This window comes from Canis lupus, chromosome X (genome assembly GCF_048164855.1).
Source record: "Canis lupus baileyi chromosome X, mCanLup2.hap1, whole genome shotgun sequence".
Lineage (NCBI taxonomy): Eukaryota > Metazoa > Chordata > Mammalia > Carnivora > Canidae > Canis > Canis lupus.
The window spans coordinates 1,041,790-1,063,749 of record NC_132876.1 but is presented as its reverse complement, the minus strand read 5'-3'; the positions used below and the strand labels follow the sequence as shown (position 1 = coordinate 1,063,749).

General features: G+C 47.4%; 1 protein-coding gene across 1 annotated transcript in view; it reads right to left on the bottom strand.

The window, feature by feature from the left end:
* The window catches only part of GAB3 (GRB2 associated binding protein 3), an 81,668-nt gene extending 60,049 nt beyond the window's left edge, over positions 1–21,619 (bottom strand). The window contains exon 1 of the mRNA XM_072816424.1: positions 21,522–21,619. Within this exon, the coding sequence (XP_072672525.1) occupies positions 21,522–21,593 (72 nt within the window). The 5' untranslated portion in view covers positions 21,594–21,619. The remainder of the gene's footprint in view (positions 1–21,521) is intronic.
* Positions 21,620–21,960: the final 341 nt, after the last annotated feature.

Below are 21,960 nucleotides of genomic sequence, written 5' to 3'. Positions count from 1 at the left end.
TGATCCTGGAGACCCGGGATCGAGTCCCGCGTCGGGCTCCCTGCGTGGAGCCTGCTTCTCCCTCTGCCTGTGTCTCTGCGTCTCTCTCTCTCTCTCTCTGTGACTATCATAAAGAAATAAAAATTTATAAAAAAAAAAAAAAAAAAAAGAAAAGACACTTAGGAAACAGACAACCAGATGTGAGTTCCGCGTAGCCGGAGGCCAAGAATGCCCCCTGCGGCTGGGTGGTTGCGGAGGTGGCTGATGGGCTGACGCCGGGGTCTCTGAGCGCCTGTGTCCTGTGTCTTCCCCGTCTAGCGGTGGTGGCGCCAGGCAGGGGGGCCGCCGTCCCTGTGACCCCCCCAGGTCCCCGCCCCTCGTCGTCATCGCGCTGTGTGCGAAGGGTGTCGTCCAGCTGCACGACGCCCCCCCCCCCCCGCCCCAGGCATGTGGGCAGCATCAGAGCCGCGGGGGCCTCGCGGAGCGGCTCGCACAGCGACAGCCTGGCGCCGGGCTCCCGGGATGGGACGCACAGCGACGGGGACGAGGCCAAGAAGACTGTGTCCCACTGCGGGGCGGGTCCCCGGCCGGCTCCCAAGACGTGCACGTCACGAGCCCTGTCCCGGAAGCGCCGCCCTGCCCGCCCGGGATCGGAGGACGTCCTCGGAGCGATCGGCCAGCGCCCCTCCACTTGCTCCCGGGCAGCAACCAGCTACCCCGCATGACTGGGCCCTGGGGACGAGGGCCTGGGGTGGCAGGGACAGGGAGTGGGGTTCGAAGGCCCAGCAGGAGGCACCCGCCGGCCACCGGACCGCAGACGCCGCAGCAAGGGGAGGACGAGCCCGAAGACCTCAACTCCGGGCCCAGAACGCGATCCGCCCGGTTGCTCCGCTGCGACAGCCTCGCACGTGGCACCACGAGCACCCTTAAGCAAGCCGGGGGCTGGGTGGCGCCTGGCAGGCTCCGGCGCTGGGGCGTGGGACTCTTGATTTCGGGGTCATGAGCTCCAGCCCCACGCGGGGTGCACACCTGACCGTGAGTGAAGAATTAAACCAACAGACGAGACTGGGAAGCTGACAACTGGAATGGAGAGATCTGAGGCCACTTGGAGGACCCGGGGTACCCTCGTCCCCCAACCCCCAAAACACACTGATGCTATGACCAGGGAGTCAGAATCCTCGGGGATGAAGGTGCAGGTCACCTCACCGGGGAAAGAACCCCCATCGGCCAAGGTACTGGCTGAGCAGAGGGGGGACAGGAAACCACAGGCGGCATGAAGCACCCCTGGCTCTGCCTTCTGGGACATTCTACTGATCTGCCGTCTCTTCCCCCTTTCTTTTCCATATTATTTTACTGAGGGTGTGTTGGTGACAATGAACTCGACAGCTGAATTCAGAGCCTACAGACTCGCGACAATGGGAGAGAGAGTCGCCCCCCTCCCCCCTGGCAACAGAGAAGGAACAGGTCTGCAGCACTGGCGGCAGATTTCTCACCAGAACTAGTTCTGAGTTGTGGTTTGGGGTGTTTTTTCCTGGCTGTTTAACCTCAAAGCTGGTTCTCCAGCCCTTTCAACATTTCTGTGAGCTACCCAATATCGCTTTGATAAGCTCCTTTTCTGCTCAAATGAGTCGGGGTCAGCTTCGGCTGCTTGCAAATTAAACTGCTGACTGCTACAGCATCCCCATGGACTATGCGGTCAGTCCGGGTCTCTCCATTCCTAAAACACACCCAAGCTGAAGGAAGAAATCAATCATCGATACAGAAGGAGAAATTAGAGAGAGAGCTAGAAACATTAAAAACTAGAATGATCAAAAAGCTGGTTCTTACCAAAATGAAAATCAATTACCTAGAAAAACCATGAGCTAACCTAATCAACAGGCGAGAAGGGCAGAGAGCAGAACTTTACAATGCAAAGGAAGAGATACCTCTGGGGAGAGTAAAAATAAACTTGATTTAAGAACCATTTTGTAAAATCATACATACATGAATTCGATAGCCAGAGTGAAACAGAAACTTATCCAGGAAAAGAAGGATTTACAAAACTGACTTGTGGTCAGAATAAAACAAACTTGTGAGCTGTCCATTTATGATTTCTGCTTTAAATTAAACTGGTACTGGGCGCCTGGGTGGCTCAGTGGGTTAAGCATCTGCCTTCGGCCCAGGTCATGATCTTGGGGTTCTGGAATCGAGCCCCATGTCAGGCTCCCTGCTCAGTGGACAGTCCGCTGCTCCCTCTCCCTCTGCTCCTCCAACTCGTGTTCTCACTTGCTCTCTCTCCAATAAACAAGTAAAATCTTTAAAAAAACATTCTAGTATATGACAAACTTCCAAATTTTCGTATGGACCAAATACGACCTTTTTCTCGAAATCTGCTAAAGGTTTTACAGGAATAAATAAAGCCAAATTCAAAGCCAATGACCAACTTCAGTCATAAATACTGCTGCAAAAATCCAGTAGAAAACAGCATGCGGAATTCAGCAACACAATTAAAAAAAAAACAAAAACAAAAACACCCTGTCCAGCTGAGGTTAATTCCAGAGATGTTAAAAGGGTTCAGTATTTCATGATCTATTAATAGAATTCATTGCTTTGCTAGATCTCCATTAGAAATGCTGACTTTTTAATCAAATTTGACAATGGTGGATCCCTGGGTGGCTCAGCAGTTTGATGCCTGCCTTCGGCCCAGGTCGTGATCCTGGAGTCCCTGGATCGAGTCCCGCATCGGGCTCCCTGCATGGAGCCTGCTTCTCCCTCTGCCTGTGTCTCTGCCTCTCTATCTCATTCTGTGTCTCTCATGAATAAATAAATAAAAATAACTTTAAAAAAATTTTTTTTAAATAAAAAAAAAAATTTAACAATAGTTTTTGAAAAAAACACTAGTACAAGACTCAGTGGAATGTATTACTAGCGTGAAATAAAAATTCTTACTGGGGATCCTGGGTGGCTCACTGGGTTAAACGTCTGCCCTCGGCTCAGGTGGTGACCTCAGGGCCCTGGGACAGAGCCCCGCATCCAGCCCTGCTCCAGGGGGAGCCTGCCTCTCCCTCTCCCTCTGCCTGCCACTCTGCCTACTTGTGCTCATGCACACACACTCTCTCCTTCTGTCAAATAAATAAATAGAATCTTAAAAAACATTCTCTTAGGGGATCCCTGGGTGGCGCAGCGGTTTAGCGCCTGCCTTTGGCCCAGGGCGCGATCCTGGAGACCCGGGATCGAATCCCACGTCGGGCTCCCAGTGCATGGAGCCTGCTTCTCCCTCTGCCTGTGTCTCTGCCTCTCTCTCTCTCTGTGTGTGTGTGACTATCATAAATTAAAAAAAATTTAAAAAAAAATCCTCTTAGCCCCAAAGCCATTACCTTTAAAAACAACACAGTTTAATCGAAGTCTGATTGACAAAGAACTGCACATAATGAATGTGTATAGTTTGATGCGCTTGACCGTTTGCAGACACCCATGAAACCATCACAATGAAGGTAAGAGACATACCTATCGCTTCCAAAAGTTTCCTTCTCTGTGTGGGGTGGTGGTAGAAACACGTGATACAACATGAGCCTTGTGACATGCAGTAAATACTGTATTGCTCGGGGATCCCTGGGTGGCTCAGCGGTTTAGCGCCTGCCTTTGGCCTGGGCGTGATCCTGGGGTCCTGGGATCGAGTCCCACATCAGGCTCCCTGCATGGAGCCTGCTTCTCCCTCCTGCTGTGTCTCTGCCTCTCTCTCTCTCTCTATGTCTATCATAAATAAATAAATAAATAAATAAATAAATAAATAAATAAATAAATAAATCTTTAAAAAAATACTGTATTGCTAAAAAATAAAAAAATAAAATAATAAATACTGTATTGCTGACTACAGGCATTACGCTGTTCGATGGATCTCTAGAACACATCCATCCTGCACAACCCTAAACTCCATACCCATAAGAGCCAGCAATCCCACTTCGGGGTCTGGACCCTGAAGTACCGAGGTCACTGTCTCAACGAGGTCTCTGCTCTCCCGTGGTCAGCGCAGCACCATCCACGAGAGCCAGGAGAGGAGCGTGTGAGCGTTCATCAAACGGTAAAGAAGGAAAATGTAATAGCCACACGGTGAAATATGGCTCAGCCTTACAAAGTTCATCTAGGGCCGCCTGGGTGGCTCACTCAGGTGAGCATTCACCTCTTGGTTCCGGGTTTCTCAAGGGTTGTGAGATCGAATCCCGAGTTGGGCTCTGGGCTCAATGCAGATTCCACTAGAAGGTTCTCCCCCTCTGCCCTCCCCCACTCGTGCAAGCACACACATCCTCTGTCTTTCAAATAAATAAATCTTGAAAAAAAAAGTTGATTCAGAAATCTAACATAACCCCTTCCCCAATAATAATGTTTTGTTTTTGTTTTTGTTTTGAAACTAAGCAAGCTGATTCTAAAGGTCATGGGGGAAAACAGAAATCAAAAACAACCAGTACTAAACAGTGAGAGAGTGGCATGTGAATAGAGCAATGGGAGAGGACAGAAAGCCCAGAAAAAAATATAGGAATTTCGTATATGATGAAGGGCAGCATCTCAAATCAGTGGGGGTACGGATGAACTTTTTAACAAGCAGTGTTGGGACAACTACATAGAAAATACTGACACATACATTCTACTAGATACAAGTTTTTTTTTTTGCACACATATACACACGAATTACAGAAGCAAAGTAAAAATACAAATGACAAAGTGGGGAAAATTAGACACAGCTTTTCTCACAAGGGACTTATCAGCTCCCAGAAATTGAGACTAAAAGACCAATGATGGAGAAAGTGCACATAGGTCACAAGAAAATAAATGAATATATCAAAAAATGTCCAGCCTCCCCCTGAATAAAAGAACTGCAAATGAAAACGACACAGAAATGCAATTTTTCACCTGTCAGACGGCCCACAGCTTGACAACACGTTCTTTTGGCAAGGCGCTATTGTACTCTGCTACTATGAATGCAAAAAGGGATATTTGGTAATATTCACTAAATTGATACATTCGCAGACCCAGAAATCCCAGTTCTGAGAATCCTACTGGTTTACCTGCACAAGTACAAAATGTTGCACACGCAAAATTTTCCTAGTTGCGACAATGGTTGTAATAAGAGTGAAGACGACCCGGGTCTGCAAAAGAAGGAACTGGTTGAATAAATATGGGATCACACAACAGACTGTCAAAAACAGTGAAGACGGGATCCCCGGGTGGCTCAGCGGTGTGGAGCCTGCCTTCGGCCCAGGGCGTGATCCTGGAGACTAGGGATCGAGTCCCGCGTCGGGCTCCCTGCATGGAGCCTGCTTCTCCCTCTGCCTGGGTCTCTGCCTCTCTCTGTATGTCTCTCATGAATGAATGAATGAATAAATAAATAAATAAATAAATACATAAATAAATAAATAAAATCTTAAAAAAAAAAAAAACAGTGAAGACGGGGGCGCCTGGTCGGCTCAGTCAGTGGAGCGTGTGACTCCTGATCTTAAGGGTCGTGAGTTCGAGCCCCACGTTGGGGGTACAGATGACTTAGTAAATAAAACATGTTTTTAAAAGCTGTTAAAAACAGTGAAGACCTCTGGTCACTGACATGGAGAGAATGAGAGAATACATTTTTTTCCCCCAGAACTTTTAAAATCTTGGCAACTTTCAAACCTACGATTCAGTATTACTAACTGGTCACCATGCTGTACGCTACATCTTCAGGACTAAGTTATTTTATAGCTAGAAATTTGTAGCTTTTGACCACCTTCACCCATTTCACCCACCCTGCCCCCAGCCTCTAGCAACCGCTAATCTGTTCTCTGCACGTATGAATTCAGGGCTTTTTTGTTTGTTTTTGTCTTTAGGTTCCACATACAAGTAAGATCGTGCAGTATCTGTCTTGCCCTGACTTAGTTCATTGAGCACAATGCCTTCAAGGTTGATCCGTGTTGTCGCAAATGGCAGGATTTCCTTTTTGGGGGCTGAGTTATATTCCACTGTGCAGATACACCAGAATTTCTGGACCATAGGGTAGCTCTGTTTGTGGCTTTTTGAGGAACCTCCATATATTTTCCACAGTGGCTGCACTAGCTTGCATTGCTACCAACAGCGCACAAGGGTTCCCTTTTCTCCAAATCTCTTGGCTTTTTGGTACTAGCCATCCTAACAGGTGTGAAGTGACTCGCCTTTGTGGTTTTGATTTGAGTTTCCTGGGTGATCAGTGCTGCTGAGCACATTTTCACGTATCTGTTGGCCATGTGCACGTCTTCTTAAATCAACACACTGAGATGCAGAATGGCATAGAGTAAGCTACCTTTTGCGTGAAAACAGGAAGAATAAAAAAGCAAAGAAATACTGGAAGGGGCACCTGGGTGGCTCAGTTGGTTGAGCAGCCGACTCTTGGTTTCGGCTCAGGTCGTGATCTCAGGGTCATGGGATGGAGCCCCACGTGGGCTCCACGCTCAGTGGGGAGTCTGCTTGAGACTCTCTCCCTCTGCCTCTGCCCCTCACCCTGCTCGCACTTGCTCTCTCTCTCCCAAATAAAAAAATAAATATATATTTTTTAAAAAGATACTGGAAGGATAAAGGAAAAATCAATAAAAATGTTTACTTGAAGAATAAGGGTGATCAAGACAGATGAAGACAGAGGTGAAGATGAGGTTTCTTAATGTATATTTTACATATACTTTTCATTTTTGAAACATGTAAATATATCATGAACTATTCAATACCAGTTTAAAGGCCGAGACAAAAGCATAAGGAAGACAGGAAGATCACCTGAACAAAACTGCCCCCAAATAGACCCAAGTGAGTATTGAAGGTTTCTGTTGCATTTAAGATCATGTTATAGAAACAGAAATACAAACGGTTTTTATAGATGCAGAGATGCTCAATCTCACCGATTAAGAAATTCAATTGAGGGATCCCTGGGTGGCCCAGCGGTTTGGCGCCTGCCTTTGGCCCAGGGCACGATCCTGGAGACCCAGGATCGAGTCCCACATCAGGCTCCCTGCATGGAGCCTGCTTCTCCCTCTGCCTATGTCTCTGCCTCTCTCTCTCTCTCTCTGTGTGACTATCATAAATAAATAAAATTTAAAAAAAATTAAAAAAAAAAGAAATTCAATTAAAACGGAAGACCAGGGATCCCTGGGTGGCGCAGCGGTTTGGCGCCTGCCTTTGGCCCAGGGCGTGATCCTGGAGACCCGGGATCGAGTCCCACGTTGGGCTCCCGGCATGGAGCCTGCTTCTCCCTCTGCCTGTGTCTCTGCCTCTCTCTCTCTCTCTCTGTGACTATCATAAATAAATAAAAATTAAAAAAAAAAAAAAAAAAACGGAAGACCAAAAAAAATAAAAATAAAAATAAAAATAAAAATAAAACAGAAGACCATTTATCAGCTCTTGACTTTGCAAAGATCAAGACATTTCATAACATACTACAATTGAGGGGTAGCAGAGGGACAGGTTCTTTCATGCACTGTTGCTGGGAATGAAAACTGACACAGCCACTTAAGACACTAATTTGCTATCTATTGGCATTTTACATTCACATACACTTTGACTCAACAATTCCACTTCTGAGAGTTTTCTCACAAGCATAATTGCACATAACCACAAAGACCAATGTACAAAGATACTCCCTGCAACACTGTTTACAGTAGCATGAGACTAGAAACAAGAAAAAAGTCTATCTTGGTGCCTCCAAACAGTAAACTATGAACCTGTTAAAAATAATGACAAATAAAAAATAATAATAATAATAATGACAAAAAAAATTTTTAATAATGACAAATATCTATATGTGCAAAAGGGAACAATCCCTAAAATATATTAAGAAAGGGGGTTATAAAATAGTGAGTATAATATGATACCATTTATGCAAAAAATGTGCTTGAATACGCATGGAATACATATCTGGAAGGAAGAAGCTGGTCCCAGTGCCTGCAGCATACGTTCCTCAAAAATACACTCTCGGGGTGGGGGGTGGGTGTCTGGGTGGCTCAGTGGTTAAGCATCTGCCTTTGGCTCAGGTCATGATGTCAGAGTCCTGAGATCAAGCCCCCCATCGGGCTCCCTGCTCAGCGGGGAGCCTGCTTCTCCCGCTGCCCGGGCTAGCTCGCTTGCTCTCTGTCAAAGAAATAAAATCTTTAAAAATAATATATTATCTGGCAACAAAAAGGAACAACGAATAGGGATACCTGGCTGGCTCAGTCAGTGGAACGTGTGACTCTTGATCTCAGGGTCGTGAATCCAAGCCCCATGCTGGGTGGAAAGCTCACTTTCCAAAAAAAAATGAAGATATATATAGAGAGAGGAAACATTACTTAACAAATGGTGTTGGATCAGTTGACTGTTTGTGAAATAATATCATTCCCTCATTTCATACTAATACAGATACCAATTGAACTAGAGAAATGAAAAGTTTAAAAAAATGAAACCAGCCATGGTGATGATGAGCGTGTAAATCTGAAACTTTCAACGTATCCTCTAAACACAACTCAGAGGCTGAGATCATCCAAATGTCAGAACCTAAGAACAGAAATGAATAAACACTAAGAAGAAATAAAACAATAAAGCAAGAGTTGATTAAATTCAGAAAAGAAATAGAAAGGGTTTCTGTTTCTGCCTAGGATGCAGAAAGTTGCAATGAATATCCCTTCCACCCTGATAAGAAACCCCGAACAAAACAGAGAATCTTCATTTTCTTGAGTTCATCGAGAGCTGTGGTCACCAAGGCCCAGGGCAGAAGGGATCTGTGGTAGCAAGCCCCCTTGGTGGTGACCGTAAATATAGAGACTTCCAGGTATCTCAGAGCCCACACCCCAGCAGACACACCCAGGTGGCGTTCCTCTTCACCATAACAAGAAACAGGTTCCTGCAATTAAAACAGCTATTTGGGGTGCCTGGGTGGCTCAGCGGTTTGGTGCCTGCCTTTGGTCCAGAGCATGATCCTGGAGTCCCAGGATCGAGTCCCACATCAAGCTCCCTGCATGGAGCCTGCTTCTCTCTCTGCCTCTCTCTCTCTCTCTCTCTCTCTCTCTCTCTCTCTGTGTGTGTGTCTCTCATGAATAAATAAACAAAATCTTTTTAAAAAATATTTAAAATAAAATAGCTATTTGTCGGGGCGCTCAGTTGGTTAAGTGTCACTCTTGGGTTTCATCTCAGGTCTTGATCTCACAGCTCATGGGATTGAGCCCTGCATCAGGCTCCGCACTCAGTGGGAGCCTGCTTGAATATTTTCTCCCTCTGACCCTTCCCCTGCTCACGCTAGCTTGTGCTTTCTCTCCCTATCAAATAAGTACATCTTTAAAAAACAACAACAACCAGATATTGATCAACAGGATTCTCATTTCAGCTGAGGACACTTACTGTTCAATCTACAATAGAATCTCTCACTCTTGGACTACTGACATTTTGGGCCAAATTCTTTGTCGTCATCGTTGCCCTGTGCATGTAGGATATTTAGCAGCATTCCTAGTCTCTACCCTCTAGATGCTAGTGGCACCCTCCCTACCAGTTCTAATGACAAAAATGTCTCCAGATGATGCCAAATGTCTCCTGGGGATAGGAGGATAGGGTTGCATACTTAACACAGAAAAAGACTTTTTTTTTTCAAGGCACTTGGGTGGCAGCCCATTCTGCATTCTGGCTCAGGTCACGTTCTCAGGGTCCTGGGATAGAGCCCCGAGTTGGGCTCCATACTCAGTGGAGAGTCTGCTTCAGGCTTCTCTCTCCCTCTGCCTCACCCCTCCTCAAATAAATTTAAAAATAAAAAAATACCTGTTTTTATCATCTGAAATTAAACTTTTTATTTTTTGCTAAAAATGGTATCCCTACCTGCAGGGAAAAAAAGTCACCCCCATTGAAAACCGTTGATCTAGACCCTCAAATACAAACATGAGCCGACAACCAAGAATCACCAAGCTTTTTTAAAGATTTTATTTATTTATTCATGAGAGACACACAGAGAGAGGCAGAGACATAGCCAGAGGGAGAAGCGGGCTCCATGCAGGGAGCCTGACATGGGACTCGATCCTGGGTCTCCAGGATCACACCCTGGGCTGAAAGCGGCGCTAAACTGCTGAGCCACCCGGGCAGCCCAGAATCACCAAGCTTTTAAAGAAGTTGAAACTGAATTTAAAAAGCTCTTCTTCAAATATGGCAAATATAGTCTTCTGCCTCAGGGCCTTTGCACTTTCTGTTCCCTCTTTCTAGAAACCCGTTGCCCCAAACATCCGTATGGATATGAGGGAGAAAGCCAGGATGTAATAAATATGCTAGGGAAAATTATGACAAGGTTATCCAGAAAAGATGGGAAAACTGCTGTGAAAAGGAGACAGTTCTTAGAACTTAAAAACAGGAGTAGCAATCAATGGGCTGAAAAGCAGAAAGTTTACAACTTATGCATAAATCAATGAGCTAAAAGCCTGACTTGAGCCAGTCTCTCAGAACACTGAGCAAAAGGACAGGATGATAGTAAGTATGAGAGAAAAGCTGGGACCTATCTGGAGAGCAGATCTACTCCCCTGATTCTGGGACAGGGACCACCAACCGTATTTCTCTTTCTGGTGGGCTCTGCTAATGGGAAACACTGGTGGAAGAGTGCAAGGCAGGTAAAAGGGCGATGAGACTCGCAGTAGCTCTCAGTATCCTTCCAATGGCAGGGAGACAGCACAGCCCCAGCTGCCAGCTTCCTCAGGTCCCCTCTGAGGCATTAGCAGCCTTTTTGGCAGGAGTCAGAGCAATAGATACATGGCTACGGGCTCCCCTCCCCTAAGCTCTTAGGTTATGGTCATGCCAAACTTCATCTTATGCCCCAGTTCCTTCAATAGTAGCTGCTTTCTGTAGTAACTAACATCAGAATGCCTCCTTTTTGATCTAGCCTTCTAGAGTATTCATTTGATCAAGATAAAAGAACAGTGCTAAACATGTATGCAACTCATAACAAAGCTTCAAAATACTGAGGCAAAAACTGGTAAAACTTCAAGGAGAAACAGACAAATCCACAATTATAGTCTGAGATTTCGACACCCCTCTTTCAACTGGTAAAACACAAAGACAGAAATCAACAAGGATGTGGAACTGAGCAACACTATCCACCAACTCGACCTCATTGATATTTATAGAACACTCCACCCAACAACATAATGCACATTCTTCTCAAGTACACACAGAACATTTACCAAGATAAACCGTATATCAGATCAAGCCTCAGCAAATTTACAAGGATTCAAATCATACAAAGTATGTTTTCTAACCACAATGAAATGAAATTAGAAAACAACAAAAATAAGTTTACAAGTTAAACACGCAAGTCACAGAAGAAATAACAAGGAAAACTAGAAAATATCTTGAAGTGAATGCAAAAAAAAAAAAAACCCACAACATAGCAGGATTTCTGGAATGCCACTAATGCAGTGCCAAGGGGGAAATTCATAGCACTGAATGTCTATCTTAAAAAATAAGGTGTGGACACTGCAGAAAACAATATGGAGTTTCCTCCAAAAATTAGAAATAGAACCACCAAAAAAATTCTGATTTTCTTTTAATGATTTATCTATTTATTCATGAGGGACACAGTCTGAAAGAGAGAGGCAGAGACACAGGCAGAGGGAGAAGCAGGCTCCTCGCAGGGAGCCCGATGCAGGACTCGATCCCAGATCCTGGGATCACGACCTGAGCCAAAGGCAGGTGCCCAACTGCTGAACCACCCGGGCATCCCAAAAAATCTGGAACTACCATATGATCCAGCAATTCTACTTCTCGGTATTTTTTTAAGATTTTATTTATTTACTCATGAGCAACACAGAGAGAGAGTGGGGCAGAGACACAGGCAGAGGGAGGAGCAGGCCCCATGCAGGGAGCCCGATGTGGGACTCGATCCCAGGACCCCAGGATCATGCCCTGAGCCGAAGGCAGACGCTCAACCGCTGAGCCACCCAACTTCTGGGTGTTTGTATGAAGAAAATGAAAACCCCAATTTGAAAAGATGTATGAACCCCTATGTTCACTGCAGCATCATGGAAACAACCTAAGTGTCCACTGATCAACAAACGGATAAGAAACATGTGGTCACATACACAGCCATAAAAAAGGATAACAAATCTTGCTATTTGCAACAACAGGGATGGATCTAGAGGGTATTGCCTAAGTGAAATAAAGCATACAGAGAAAGACAAATACCCTATGGTTTCACTTATATGTGGAATCTAAAAAATAAGACAAATGAACAGACAAAAAGGCAGAAACAGAACCATAAATACACAGAACTGGTGGTTGCCAGAGGGGAGGGGGCTGGGGGCTGGGCAAAAAAGGTGAAAGGGGAGGGGGAGCTACAGGCTTCCAGCTGTGGGATGAGTAAGTCAGGGGATGGAAGGCGCAGCACCGGGATACAGTCGATGGCACCTAACAGCAGCGCGGGGGACAGGTGGGAGCTCCACCTGCGCTGAGCGTAGCATCGCCTATAGACGTGGCGCAGCACTGTTTACACCCGAAATTACTCTGACATTGTTATGCCGACTACAGTGCGACAACAACAACAGAAAAGAAAAAAAGGAACGTCTCAAGTCATGACCTCAGGTTCTACTGTCGGTGATCGGTGATCCGCAGAGAGCGTCCCGGCTGCTGGGCAGCCAACGCTCAGGGAAAGCAAACACAAAAGACCACACAGTCCACTGGCCCGTTTATAGATTATCAGAAAAGGCGGATCTAGAGATGGAAAGATCAGTTGCTGCCTGGGGCTGGGGAGGGAGTGAGCACCGACTGCAAACAGGCCAAGGCATCTTCTGAGAGGACAGAAATGGTTTAAACCTGGACTGTAGTAACGGTTGCACGACGACAGATTTACTAGAAATCATCCAACTACACACTTACAATGGGTGAACTCTATAGCGTGTGTGTGTGTGTGTGTGTGTGTGTGTGTGTGTACACCTCAATAAAGCTGTCTTTAAAAGCCACTGGAAAAAAAATAATAAAAATAAATAAATAAAAGCCACTGGGATGTGTGGGAATGCATTCTAAGGGTAGTAGGCCAAGCAAGACAAAACATAATCCTGGATCAAGCTAAATGTGTTGTCATGGCCGTGCTTACACCAGAGCTCCTCGGCTTAATGTGTGGCTAAGCACCCAGAGTGCTCTTGCAGCAGTTTGCCCGACCGAAGCACGGACTGAATGGTGGCTACATTCAATGAAGTTCAGGTACTAGGGGTTCCTAGTAAGAGGAGAATCGCAAAGGCATAGGCAGGTAGGAGGATGTCATGGGTCTCCCATGTGTGGTGTCTTCGCTCACCCATCTCCACCGTATCTCCTGAAAGACTATTTTAGGAAAGTTGGATGGATGAATGAAGTTTTGTGTTTTTTTTTTATTATTTATGATAGTCACACAGAGAGAGACAGAGAGGCAGAGACACAGGCAGAGGGAGAAGCAGGCTCCATGCACCGGGAGCCCGACGTGGGATTCGATCCCGGGTCTCCAGGATCGTGCCCGGGGCCAAAGGCAGGCGCCAAACCGCTGCGCCACCCAGGGATCCCTGGATGAATGAAGTTTTGACCTAGTTCAACCTCAGAGTAGACCCACCGAGTTTATGGCAATCTCTCCGCTTCTCGAACGTGTAATTGGAACAACATCCCTGGCAACTGATCAAATCCCTACATCAGCCTTCTGGTCTGTGGAGTTGAGGACTTTGATAGCAGGAAGGGCAAGAATCACTGGCACTCCCCACACTCACTACCAGAATAGCCATCCAAAAGCAACTCCAGGGCAGCCCGGGTGGCTCAGCGGTTTAGCGCCTGCCTTCATCCCAGGGCGTGATCCTGGAATCCCGGGATCGAGTCCCACGTCGGGCTCCTGGTGCATGGAGCCTGCTTCTCCCTCTGCCTGGGTCTCTGCCTCTCTCTCTCTGTATCTATCATGAATAAATAAATAAATAAAATCTTTTAAAAAAAGCAACTCCACAGGCTTGGAGGAATCGCGGAGATGAGCCCCCAACAAAAATGTCAAAGAGGGATCACTGGGTGGCGCAGCGGTTTGGCGTCTGCCTTTGGCCCGGGGCACGATCCTGGAGACCCGGGATCGAATCCCACGTCGGGCTCCCGGTGCATGGAGCCTGCTTCTCCCTCTGCCTGTGTCTCTGCCTCTCTGTCTCTCTCTGTGTGACTATCATGAATAAATAAATAAATAATTTTTAAAAAATGTCAAAGATACAGGGGAGGTGACTCTATCATATCACACCCCACTTGACATGCCTGTTCGGCCTCCTGGACAACGTATGATCATGAAATTCGCCCAGTGTTGATGCCAATTGCAGCTGCTCTCCTGGACACAGCCTCCTCACTAGATCAAATCAACACACCCCTGGCATCTGGTACACAGCTATCACTGGCAAACGCTTTTATCCCTCTATCAACTAGCAAGAATCAGAAATAGTTCATTTGGGGGGGCCTGGGTGGTTCAGTGGTTGAGCATCTGCCTTTGGCTCAGGTCGTGATCCCCAAGTCCTGGGATCGAGTCCCGCGGCAGGGACTTACCCCCTGTAAGTAGCCTGCTTCTTCCTCTGCCTCTCTCTCTACGTCTCTTATGGATAAATAAACAGAATCTTACAAAAAATGAAATAGTCCACTGTCAACTGACATGAACAATAGCACACCGTTTTTTTTAAGATTTTATTTATTTATTTATTCATGAAAGACACGCAGAGAAGAGAGAGAGGCAGAGACACAGGCAGAGAGAGAAGCAGGCTCCACGCAGGAAGCCCGATGTGGGACTCGATCCCGGGTCTCCAGGACCACACCCTGGGCTGAAGGTGGCACTAAACCACTGAGCCACCCAGGCTGCCCTAGCACACCTTTATGATTTTGCCCTAAAGCTATGAGAAGTCTGCTACTGTGCCATAACGTACTCCATGGAGATTGATTTCCTTGACATCTCACAGAGCACCACACTGGGACACTGCATTAATGACATCATGCCAATTAGACCTGTTGAGCACAAAGCAGAGAGCACCTTTACTTAAGACGACACATGCCAGAAAGTCCAAGTTAACTCTCTAAGTTTCAGGGGCCTGACCCCTAAATGAAGTTTCTAGGGGCACAGTGATCTGGAGCAGGCTATCTTCTCCAATGTGGAGGAGAAGTTGCTGCATGTTTCATTAGTAGACAGGGACACTAAGACAGTCATTATAAACCTGTCCCTGGAGTGCCTGGCCAGCTCAGTCAGAAGAGCATGCAAGAAAAAAAAAATTAAAATTAAAAAATAAGAAAAGAAGAGCATGCAAGTCTTGATCCTGGGGCTTGTATCTTCGAGCCCCATGTGGAGGGTAAAAATTATTTTTTTTGGAGGGTAGAAATTACTAAAACATAAATAAATAACCGTTAAAAATACATATAAATAAATAAATACATCCTACATATTCAAGAAGGCAGAGAAAGCATTAGCATATTAAGGAGAGAGAGAGAGAAAAGATTTAACTTCTAGAGATGAAAAATATAAGGTCTGAAGTGAAAAACACACTGGATGGCATTAACAGCAGATTAGACGCTGCAGAAAAAAAGTAAGTAGAAAACTGAAGATACAACTATCCCTAAGAAATAACTTTAGACCCACAGATCCAAGAGGCTCAATGAACTCCAAGTACAAGAAACATGAAGAAAATAATACCAAGGCACATCATAATCAAATAACTTTAAACCAGTAATAACAGGTAGAAAAAAATATATATAAAGGAACAAAGGAACAATGCATATGAGAAAACAGTAATGCAACATCTTTAAAATTCAAATTTCAAATTCAAATTTCCCTTTCTTTCAAAGGGAAAGAAATTAAGCTAAAATTCTTTACCTACAAAAAATATCAATCAAGAATTGAGGCAAAAGAAAAAATAAAATACTACTAGTAGGGATTTTTTTTTGCTGAGTAGGGAGCCTGCTTCTCCTTCTTCCTGTGCCCCTGCCTCTGCTCATGCTCGCTCTCTCACATGCTCCCTCTCTCTCAAATAATAACTAAAATATTTTTTTGAAGATTTTTATTTTATTTATTCATGAGAGAGAGAGAGAGAGGCAGAGACCCAGGCCGAGGGAGAAGCAGGCCCCATGCAGGGAGCCCAACACGGGACTCGATCCCGGGACTCCAGGATCACACCCGGGGCCGAAGGTGGCACTAAACCACTAAGCCACTGGGGCTGCCCAATAAAATCTTTTTTAAAAATGATAAGGGACTATAACAAACAATTTTATCACAATTAGCTCAAGTACTTAAATGAACTAGAGAAAATCCTTGAAAGCCATTAACCACCAAAGCTTATTCGACAAGATATAAGTAATCTGAATAGTCCTATTAGCTGGTAAAAAGAGATCATGTTCATAGTTAATAACCATCCCACAAAGCAAAGTCCAGGCCCAGATGGTTTCACCAGTGTATTTTAGCAAACATTTAAGGAAAAGGGAATAGCAATAGTAGCCAATATCTTTCAGAACATTGGAAGGCGGGGAGACACTTCCGAAACGATCCTATGAGGTCAGCATTATGCTAATAGCAAAGCCAGACACAAATAGTACAAAAATGAAAACTACAGACCAATATCCCTCACGGACAAATGCACAAAAACCCTCAGCAAAATAAAAGTAGATTAAATCCTGCAACATATGAAAAAAATAATATATTACAACCAAGTGATATCCCAGGAGTTGAGGGCCAGCTCAGCATGCAAAAATCAACGGTTGGAATACTTTACCCCAGAAACAGACAAAGACAGAAAAAGCGTATCATTATTTCTGGAGATGCAGGAAAGGCATTTAATAAAATCCAATTCAAAAAAAATAAAATAAAATAAAATCCAATTCATAAAAGAAGTCTCAAAAATAAATAAATAAAAAAATAAGAAGTCTCTGCAAACCAGCAATATGAGGAAACTTCCCTGACTTGATAAAAGGCAACTACAAAAAGCCTACAGCTAGCACACTTAAAAGGTAAAAGACTAAAAAAGAAAAAAAAAAAAAAGGTAAAAGACTAAATGCTTTTGCCCTACAATCAGGGGAATCAAAGGCCGGGGCGTCTGCTCTCATCACCTCTAAGTAATATTGATAGTAAACTATAAACAAGCCTCCCAGAACTAAATAAATATGTGAGTTCAGCAAGGTTGCAGGATACGGGGTGAATATCTAGAAATCAATGGACAAACTGATTCTGAAACCGATATGCAAAGGCAAAGGACCTAGAATAGGCAAAAACAGCTCTGAAAAGAAAAACAAAGTTGGAGGGCCCAATCTGCCTGACTCCAAGAATTATCATAAAACTACTGCCATCAAAACAGCATAAAGCTGAACAAAGGAATCGGTGTAACAGACTAGAGAACACAGAATTGCATCTACCAATCACAGCCCATTCATCTTTAACAAAGTTGCAAAAGTAATTCAATGGAGTAAAGACAGTCTACCCAATAAGTGGTACTGGAACAAAAGGACTAAGGTCGCAAAACAAAAAAACAAAAAACAAAAAAAAAAAACCCACAACATAAATCTCACACCTTTGACAAAATTTAACTCAAATGGATCATTGAGTAACTATAAAAACCAAAATCTTTCAGATCTAGGGCTAGGCAAAGAATTCTAAGGTTGTTTTTTTTTTTAATGTTTTATGTATTTGGCAGAGAGCACAAGCAGGGGGACAGAGGGAGAGGGAGAAGGAGAAGCAGGCTCCCCCGCTGAGCAGGGAGCCCCATGTGGGGCGGGCTTGATCCCAGGGCCCTGAGATCGTGACCTGAGCCGAAGTCAGATGCTGAACCCACTGAGCCACCCAGGTGACCCTGAGTTTTTAGACTTAACATTAAAAGCACAATCCATAAGGGAACGTTTGATAAACTGGATGTAATTAAAACTTCAAACTCCTTGTCCTACAAAGATACTGTAAAGAGAATGAAGGAGCACCTGGGTGGTTCAGTGGGTTAAGTGTCCGACTCTTGATTTTGGGTCAGGTCATGATCCCAGCGTCGTGAGGTCAAGCCCTGCATCAGGCTCTGTGCTCAGTGAGGAGTCAGCTTGTCCCTCTCCCTCTGCTCCTCCCGTCTCTCTCCCTCTTTCCCAAATAAATACATTAAAATAAAATCTTGGGGGACGCCTGGGTGGCTTAGTGGTTGAGCGTCTGCCTTTGGCTCAGGACATGATCCTGGAGTCTGGGGATCGAGTCCCGTGTTGGGCTCCCTGCATGGAGCCTGCTTCTCCCTCTGCCTGGGTCTCTGCCTCTTTCTCTCTGGGTCTTTCATGAATAAATAAATAAAATATTTTTTAAAAAATAAAATAAAACCTTGGGATCCCTGGGTGGCTCCATCATTAAGCGCGTGCCTTCAGCCCAGGGCATATCCTGGAGTCCCAGGATCGAGTCCCATGTCAGGCTCCCTGCATGGAGCCTGCTTGTCTCTCTGCCTGTGTCTCTGCCTCGCTCTCTGTCTCTCATGAATAAATAAATAAAATCTTTTTAAAAAATACTTAAGAAAACCTAAATGTGATAATACAAGTCCTCAGTGTAATGCATGGGATATATAGACCATTCAATACATGTGAATTATTATCCTCTATTATCATTGCTGTTACAGGACTCTTTAAAATTGAGAAAGTAAAAAGGCAAATGTGCATTAATAGAAAAAGCGTTAAACTACGTCACTTCAATTACAGAAATATTAGGTAGTGGTTTAAAAGAATGAAGTAGGGCAGCCCCGGTGGCCTAGTGGGTTAGCCTCTCTCTCTCTCTCTGTGTCTGTCATGAATAAATAAATAAATAAATAAATAAATAAATAAATAAATAAATTACTTTAATAAAAATAAAAATAAAAATAAAAGAATGAAGTAAATCAATCTGCATTAATCTGGAAAGATGTCCAGAATCATTGTGAAAAAGGCAAACTGCAGGACACTTGTAGAGTATGATCTCATTTGTGTAAAAATAAAATCGCTATGTTTTGAAGAAATTTTTCTACAATGATACTCACCAAACTGCTAACAGTTGTTATCCCTAGGGAGGGGAGTGGTGTGAGGAGGAGTTCAGAGAAACGGGGGCTCTCGCTTCTTATTCTACTTATTCCTAGATTGTCTGAATTTTTACCAGGATCTATAACAATATTTTTGATACACGCAACACAAAACAAAAGCGTCAACTGTCTGTTAAAAGACTGGAGCGGGGGATCCCTGAGTGGCTCAGCGGTGTGGAGCCTGCCTTTGGCCCAGGGCGTGATCCTGGGGACCCTGGATTGAGTCCCACGTCGGGCTCCCAGTGCATGGAGCCTGTTTCTCCCTCTGCCTGGGTCTCTGCCTCTCTCTCTCTCTCTCTCTCTGTCTATCATAAATAAATAAATAAAATCTTTTAAAAAATAAAAAATAAATAAAAGAGTGGGGCGATAAAAATAACCTGATTGCCTTGGCTCAGGGATTCAAGAGGATGGAGCAGGAGCTTACCTTGGACTGAAATATTAACCTAAAAATAGACTCCGCTTGCGCTTGTAACTTAACCAACACGAGCCGGGCTGCTAGCTGGCCCGGGGCCCCAGGACGGAGTCGTCGCCTGCCTGTGCCACTAAGCACCTTGGTTACGTGCTCGGGTTCTAGACGGCAGCCCGTGGACCTCCGGGAAACGGGGATCGATCGCTTTTTGTCTGTGTAGCCCCGTGACACGAGGCTGGACTCAGAGTTGATGCTCGGCTGAAATCAAGAACGACGATCCCTGGCAATATGGGAATTCAAGGTGGCTGTGTAGACGCGGCCGGCCGGGCCCCGTTGGCTTGACTCACGATCGCCACCTAGTGGCAGCAGGGATTCCTGCCGGAGCCGGAGCCGGAGCCGGAGCCCGGCCAGGCGTGTTCTGGGGTGCCCTGCACAGAACACCGCCGCCGCCAAGGGAGCGCGAGCGTCAGAGAAAGGGCACAGCCATGGGGTCACGGTCTACGCCTTCGGGGGCCGCTAGGCTACGTCGACGTGCTGCTGCGTGTTACGTGTCCAGCCGCCCCCCGCGCCCACCAGCTGCTCAAAGTCCACACTCGCTACACCTGATTCGGCCAAAGGCAATGACCACATGTGGTTGTAGGTCTACACCGGATGCTTTGCCAGAATTGATGAAACCCTCCTAATCTTTCCTAAGCCCGTCTGCTCGGGGCAAGATAGAAAACAAGAGCAGAAAACTTCTTGGGAGTGCGTGTCAGTCTGAAAATACCTGGTGAGCCCTGTGACAAGGGCTTGGCTGCCCGTGCGGGGCTCAGGGGACAGGTTTTCTTGTCCTGCGTCCCTTGAGCACCATCGAGTCCTCCAAGTAGGTTTACTGCTAGGGAAGCAGCTGAGTGACAACAGTGGGAGAAATGCTGTAGCTTGTGTTTGGGGACAGGGGACTGAAAGCCAGTAGTGAATCGACATGCTGGCGGCTCAGGTGAGCAAAATGTTGCTCGGGCGAGGGTCGCGTGGGTGGCTCCGTGGGTTGAGCATGTGAGTCTTGATCTTGGAGTCGTGAGTGCCACGCCCCTATGGGGTCTAGAGAAAACTTCAAAATAATAAGTTAAAAATGAAGAAAAAGGGGTCCCTCGGTGGGTCAGTGGTTTAGCACCTGCCTTGGGTCCAGGTCGTGACCCGGGGTCCCGGGATTGGATCCTGCGTCGGGCTCTCTGCGTGGAGCCTGCCTCTCCCACTGCCTGTGTCTCTGCCTCTCTCTGTCTCTTTCTGTGTTTCATGAATAAATAAATAAAATGTTTTTTAAAAATCAGGGAAAAAAAAGCAATCAACAAGTACAGCTTTGAAAAGCTTTGCAAAATGCCGCTCAGCAGAGCAAACAACACAACGTTCTCAGGGCTGCTGGCGCAGGCCGCTGCCTGGTTCACGGGGAAGGGGCCAGTGGCCGAGGAAGTTCCTGCTCTCACATGGGTCCCGTCACCCCTCGTGGCGGGATTCACTCCCGATTCAAGTGTTTCCCGTTTGGCGTCCTCGGGTGGCACACGGTGCGTGCAGGGAGCGCGAGCTGGACGCGGGCCCCGGGCTGGGGGCGCTCGCTGCGGCCCCGCGCGTTGGTGGCCGGGCTGTGGGGGCGGCGCGGGCGGGACCCGGGAGCAGCCGCAGCCCCGTGTGTGTGTGTGTGTGTGTGTGTGTGTGTGCGCGAGTCCCCGCGGGAGCGCGCTCAGCGACCCGGCCCCGCCACCGCGGAGGACAGCGGGCCACCGGGCGGGCGCAGCGCGTGCGGCTCGGCGCGGGACGCCCCGGGGGCCGCGCCCTCCCTCCCGAGCGCCGGGGCCGGGGCCGCCGCAGTCCGGGGTGCAGCGGCCGCTGCCAGAGCGCGGTGTCAGCGGAAAGAGCCGGGGAGCGACGGCGGAGGAACCGGAGGCCGCCGCGGAAGGCTCGGGGCCGCGCGCGCCCGTGACAGCTGCGCCGGGGCGCCCCGGGGGTGCCGAGCCCCGCCGCCCCGGCCCCGCGCCCTCCCCGGCGCCCTCCCCGCCCGGCCGCCCGCGCCGGCCTCCGGCCCCCGAGCGCGACGCGTCCCCGCCAGCCCCCCGCCCGCGGCGGCCCGGCCCGACGTGCGAGCCCGCGGCGCGCGGCCCCGGGGCGCCCCCACTCACGTAGCGCTGCAGCTTCCTCTCGGGGGGCGACTTGACGAGCCAGCCCGTGCACACGGCGTCGCCCGCACTCATCGTGGCCGCCGCCGCCGCTTCCTCCAGCTGGGTCGCCGCGGCAGGAGGAAGTCGGCCGGGGATGCCGGCGGGGCGGGCCCAGCGCCGCCCGCCCCGGCACCGCCCCGGCCCCCGCCGCGACCCCCGCCCCCGGCCCCCGCGGCCCCCCGGCGGGGACGGCGCCACCGCCCGCCGCCCGGACGGCGCGGGGGAGCGCGCGGCCGCGGGAGCCCGGGCGCGGGCCGCACCTGCGAGGCGCCCGGGGCGGCGGGAGGAGGCGGGCGGCCCGCGCCCCGCCAGCGTTTTCGCGGATCGACTCTCCCCCCCCCCCGCCCCGATCCTGCGGTCCGCGCGGCTCAGATGGGCCCCGGAACCCGGGACACCCCAG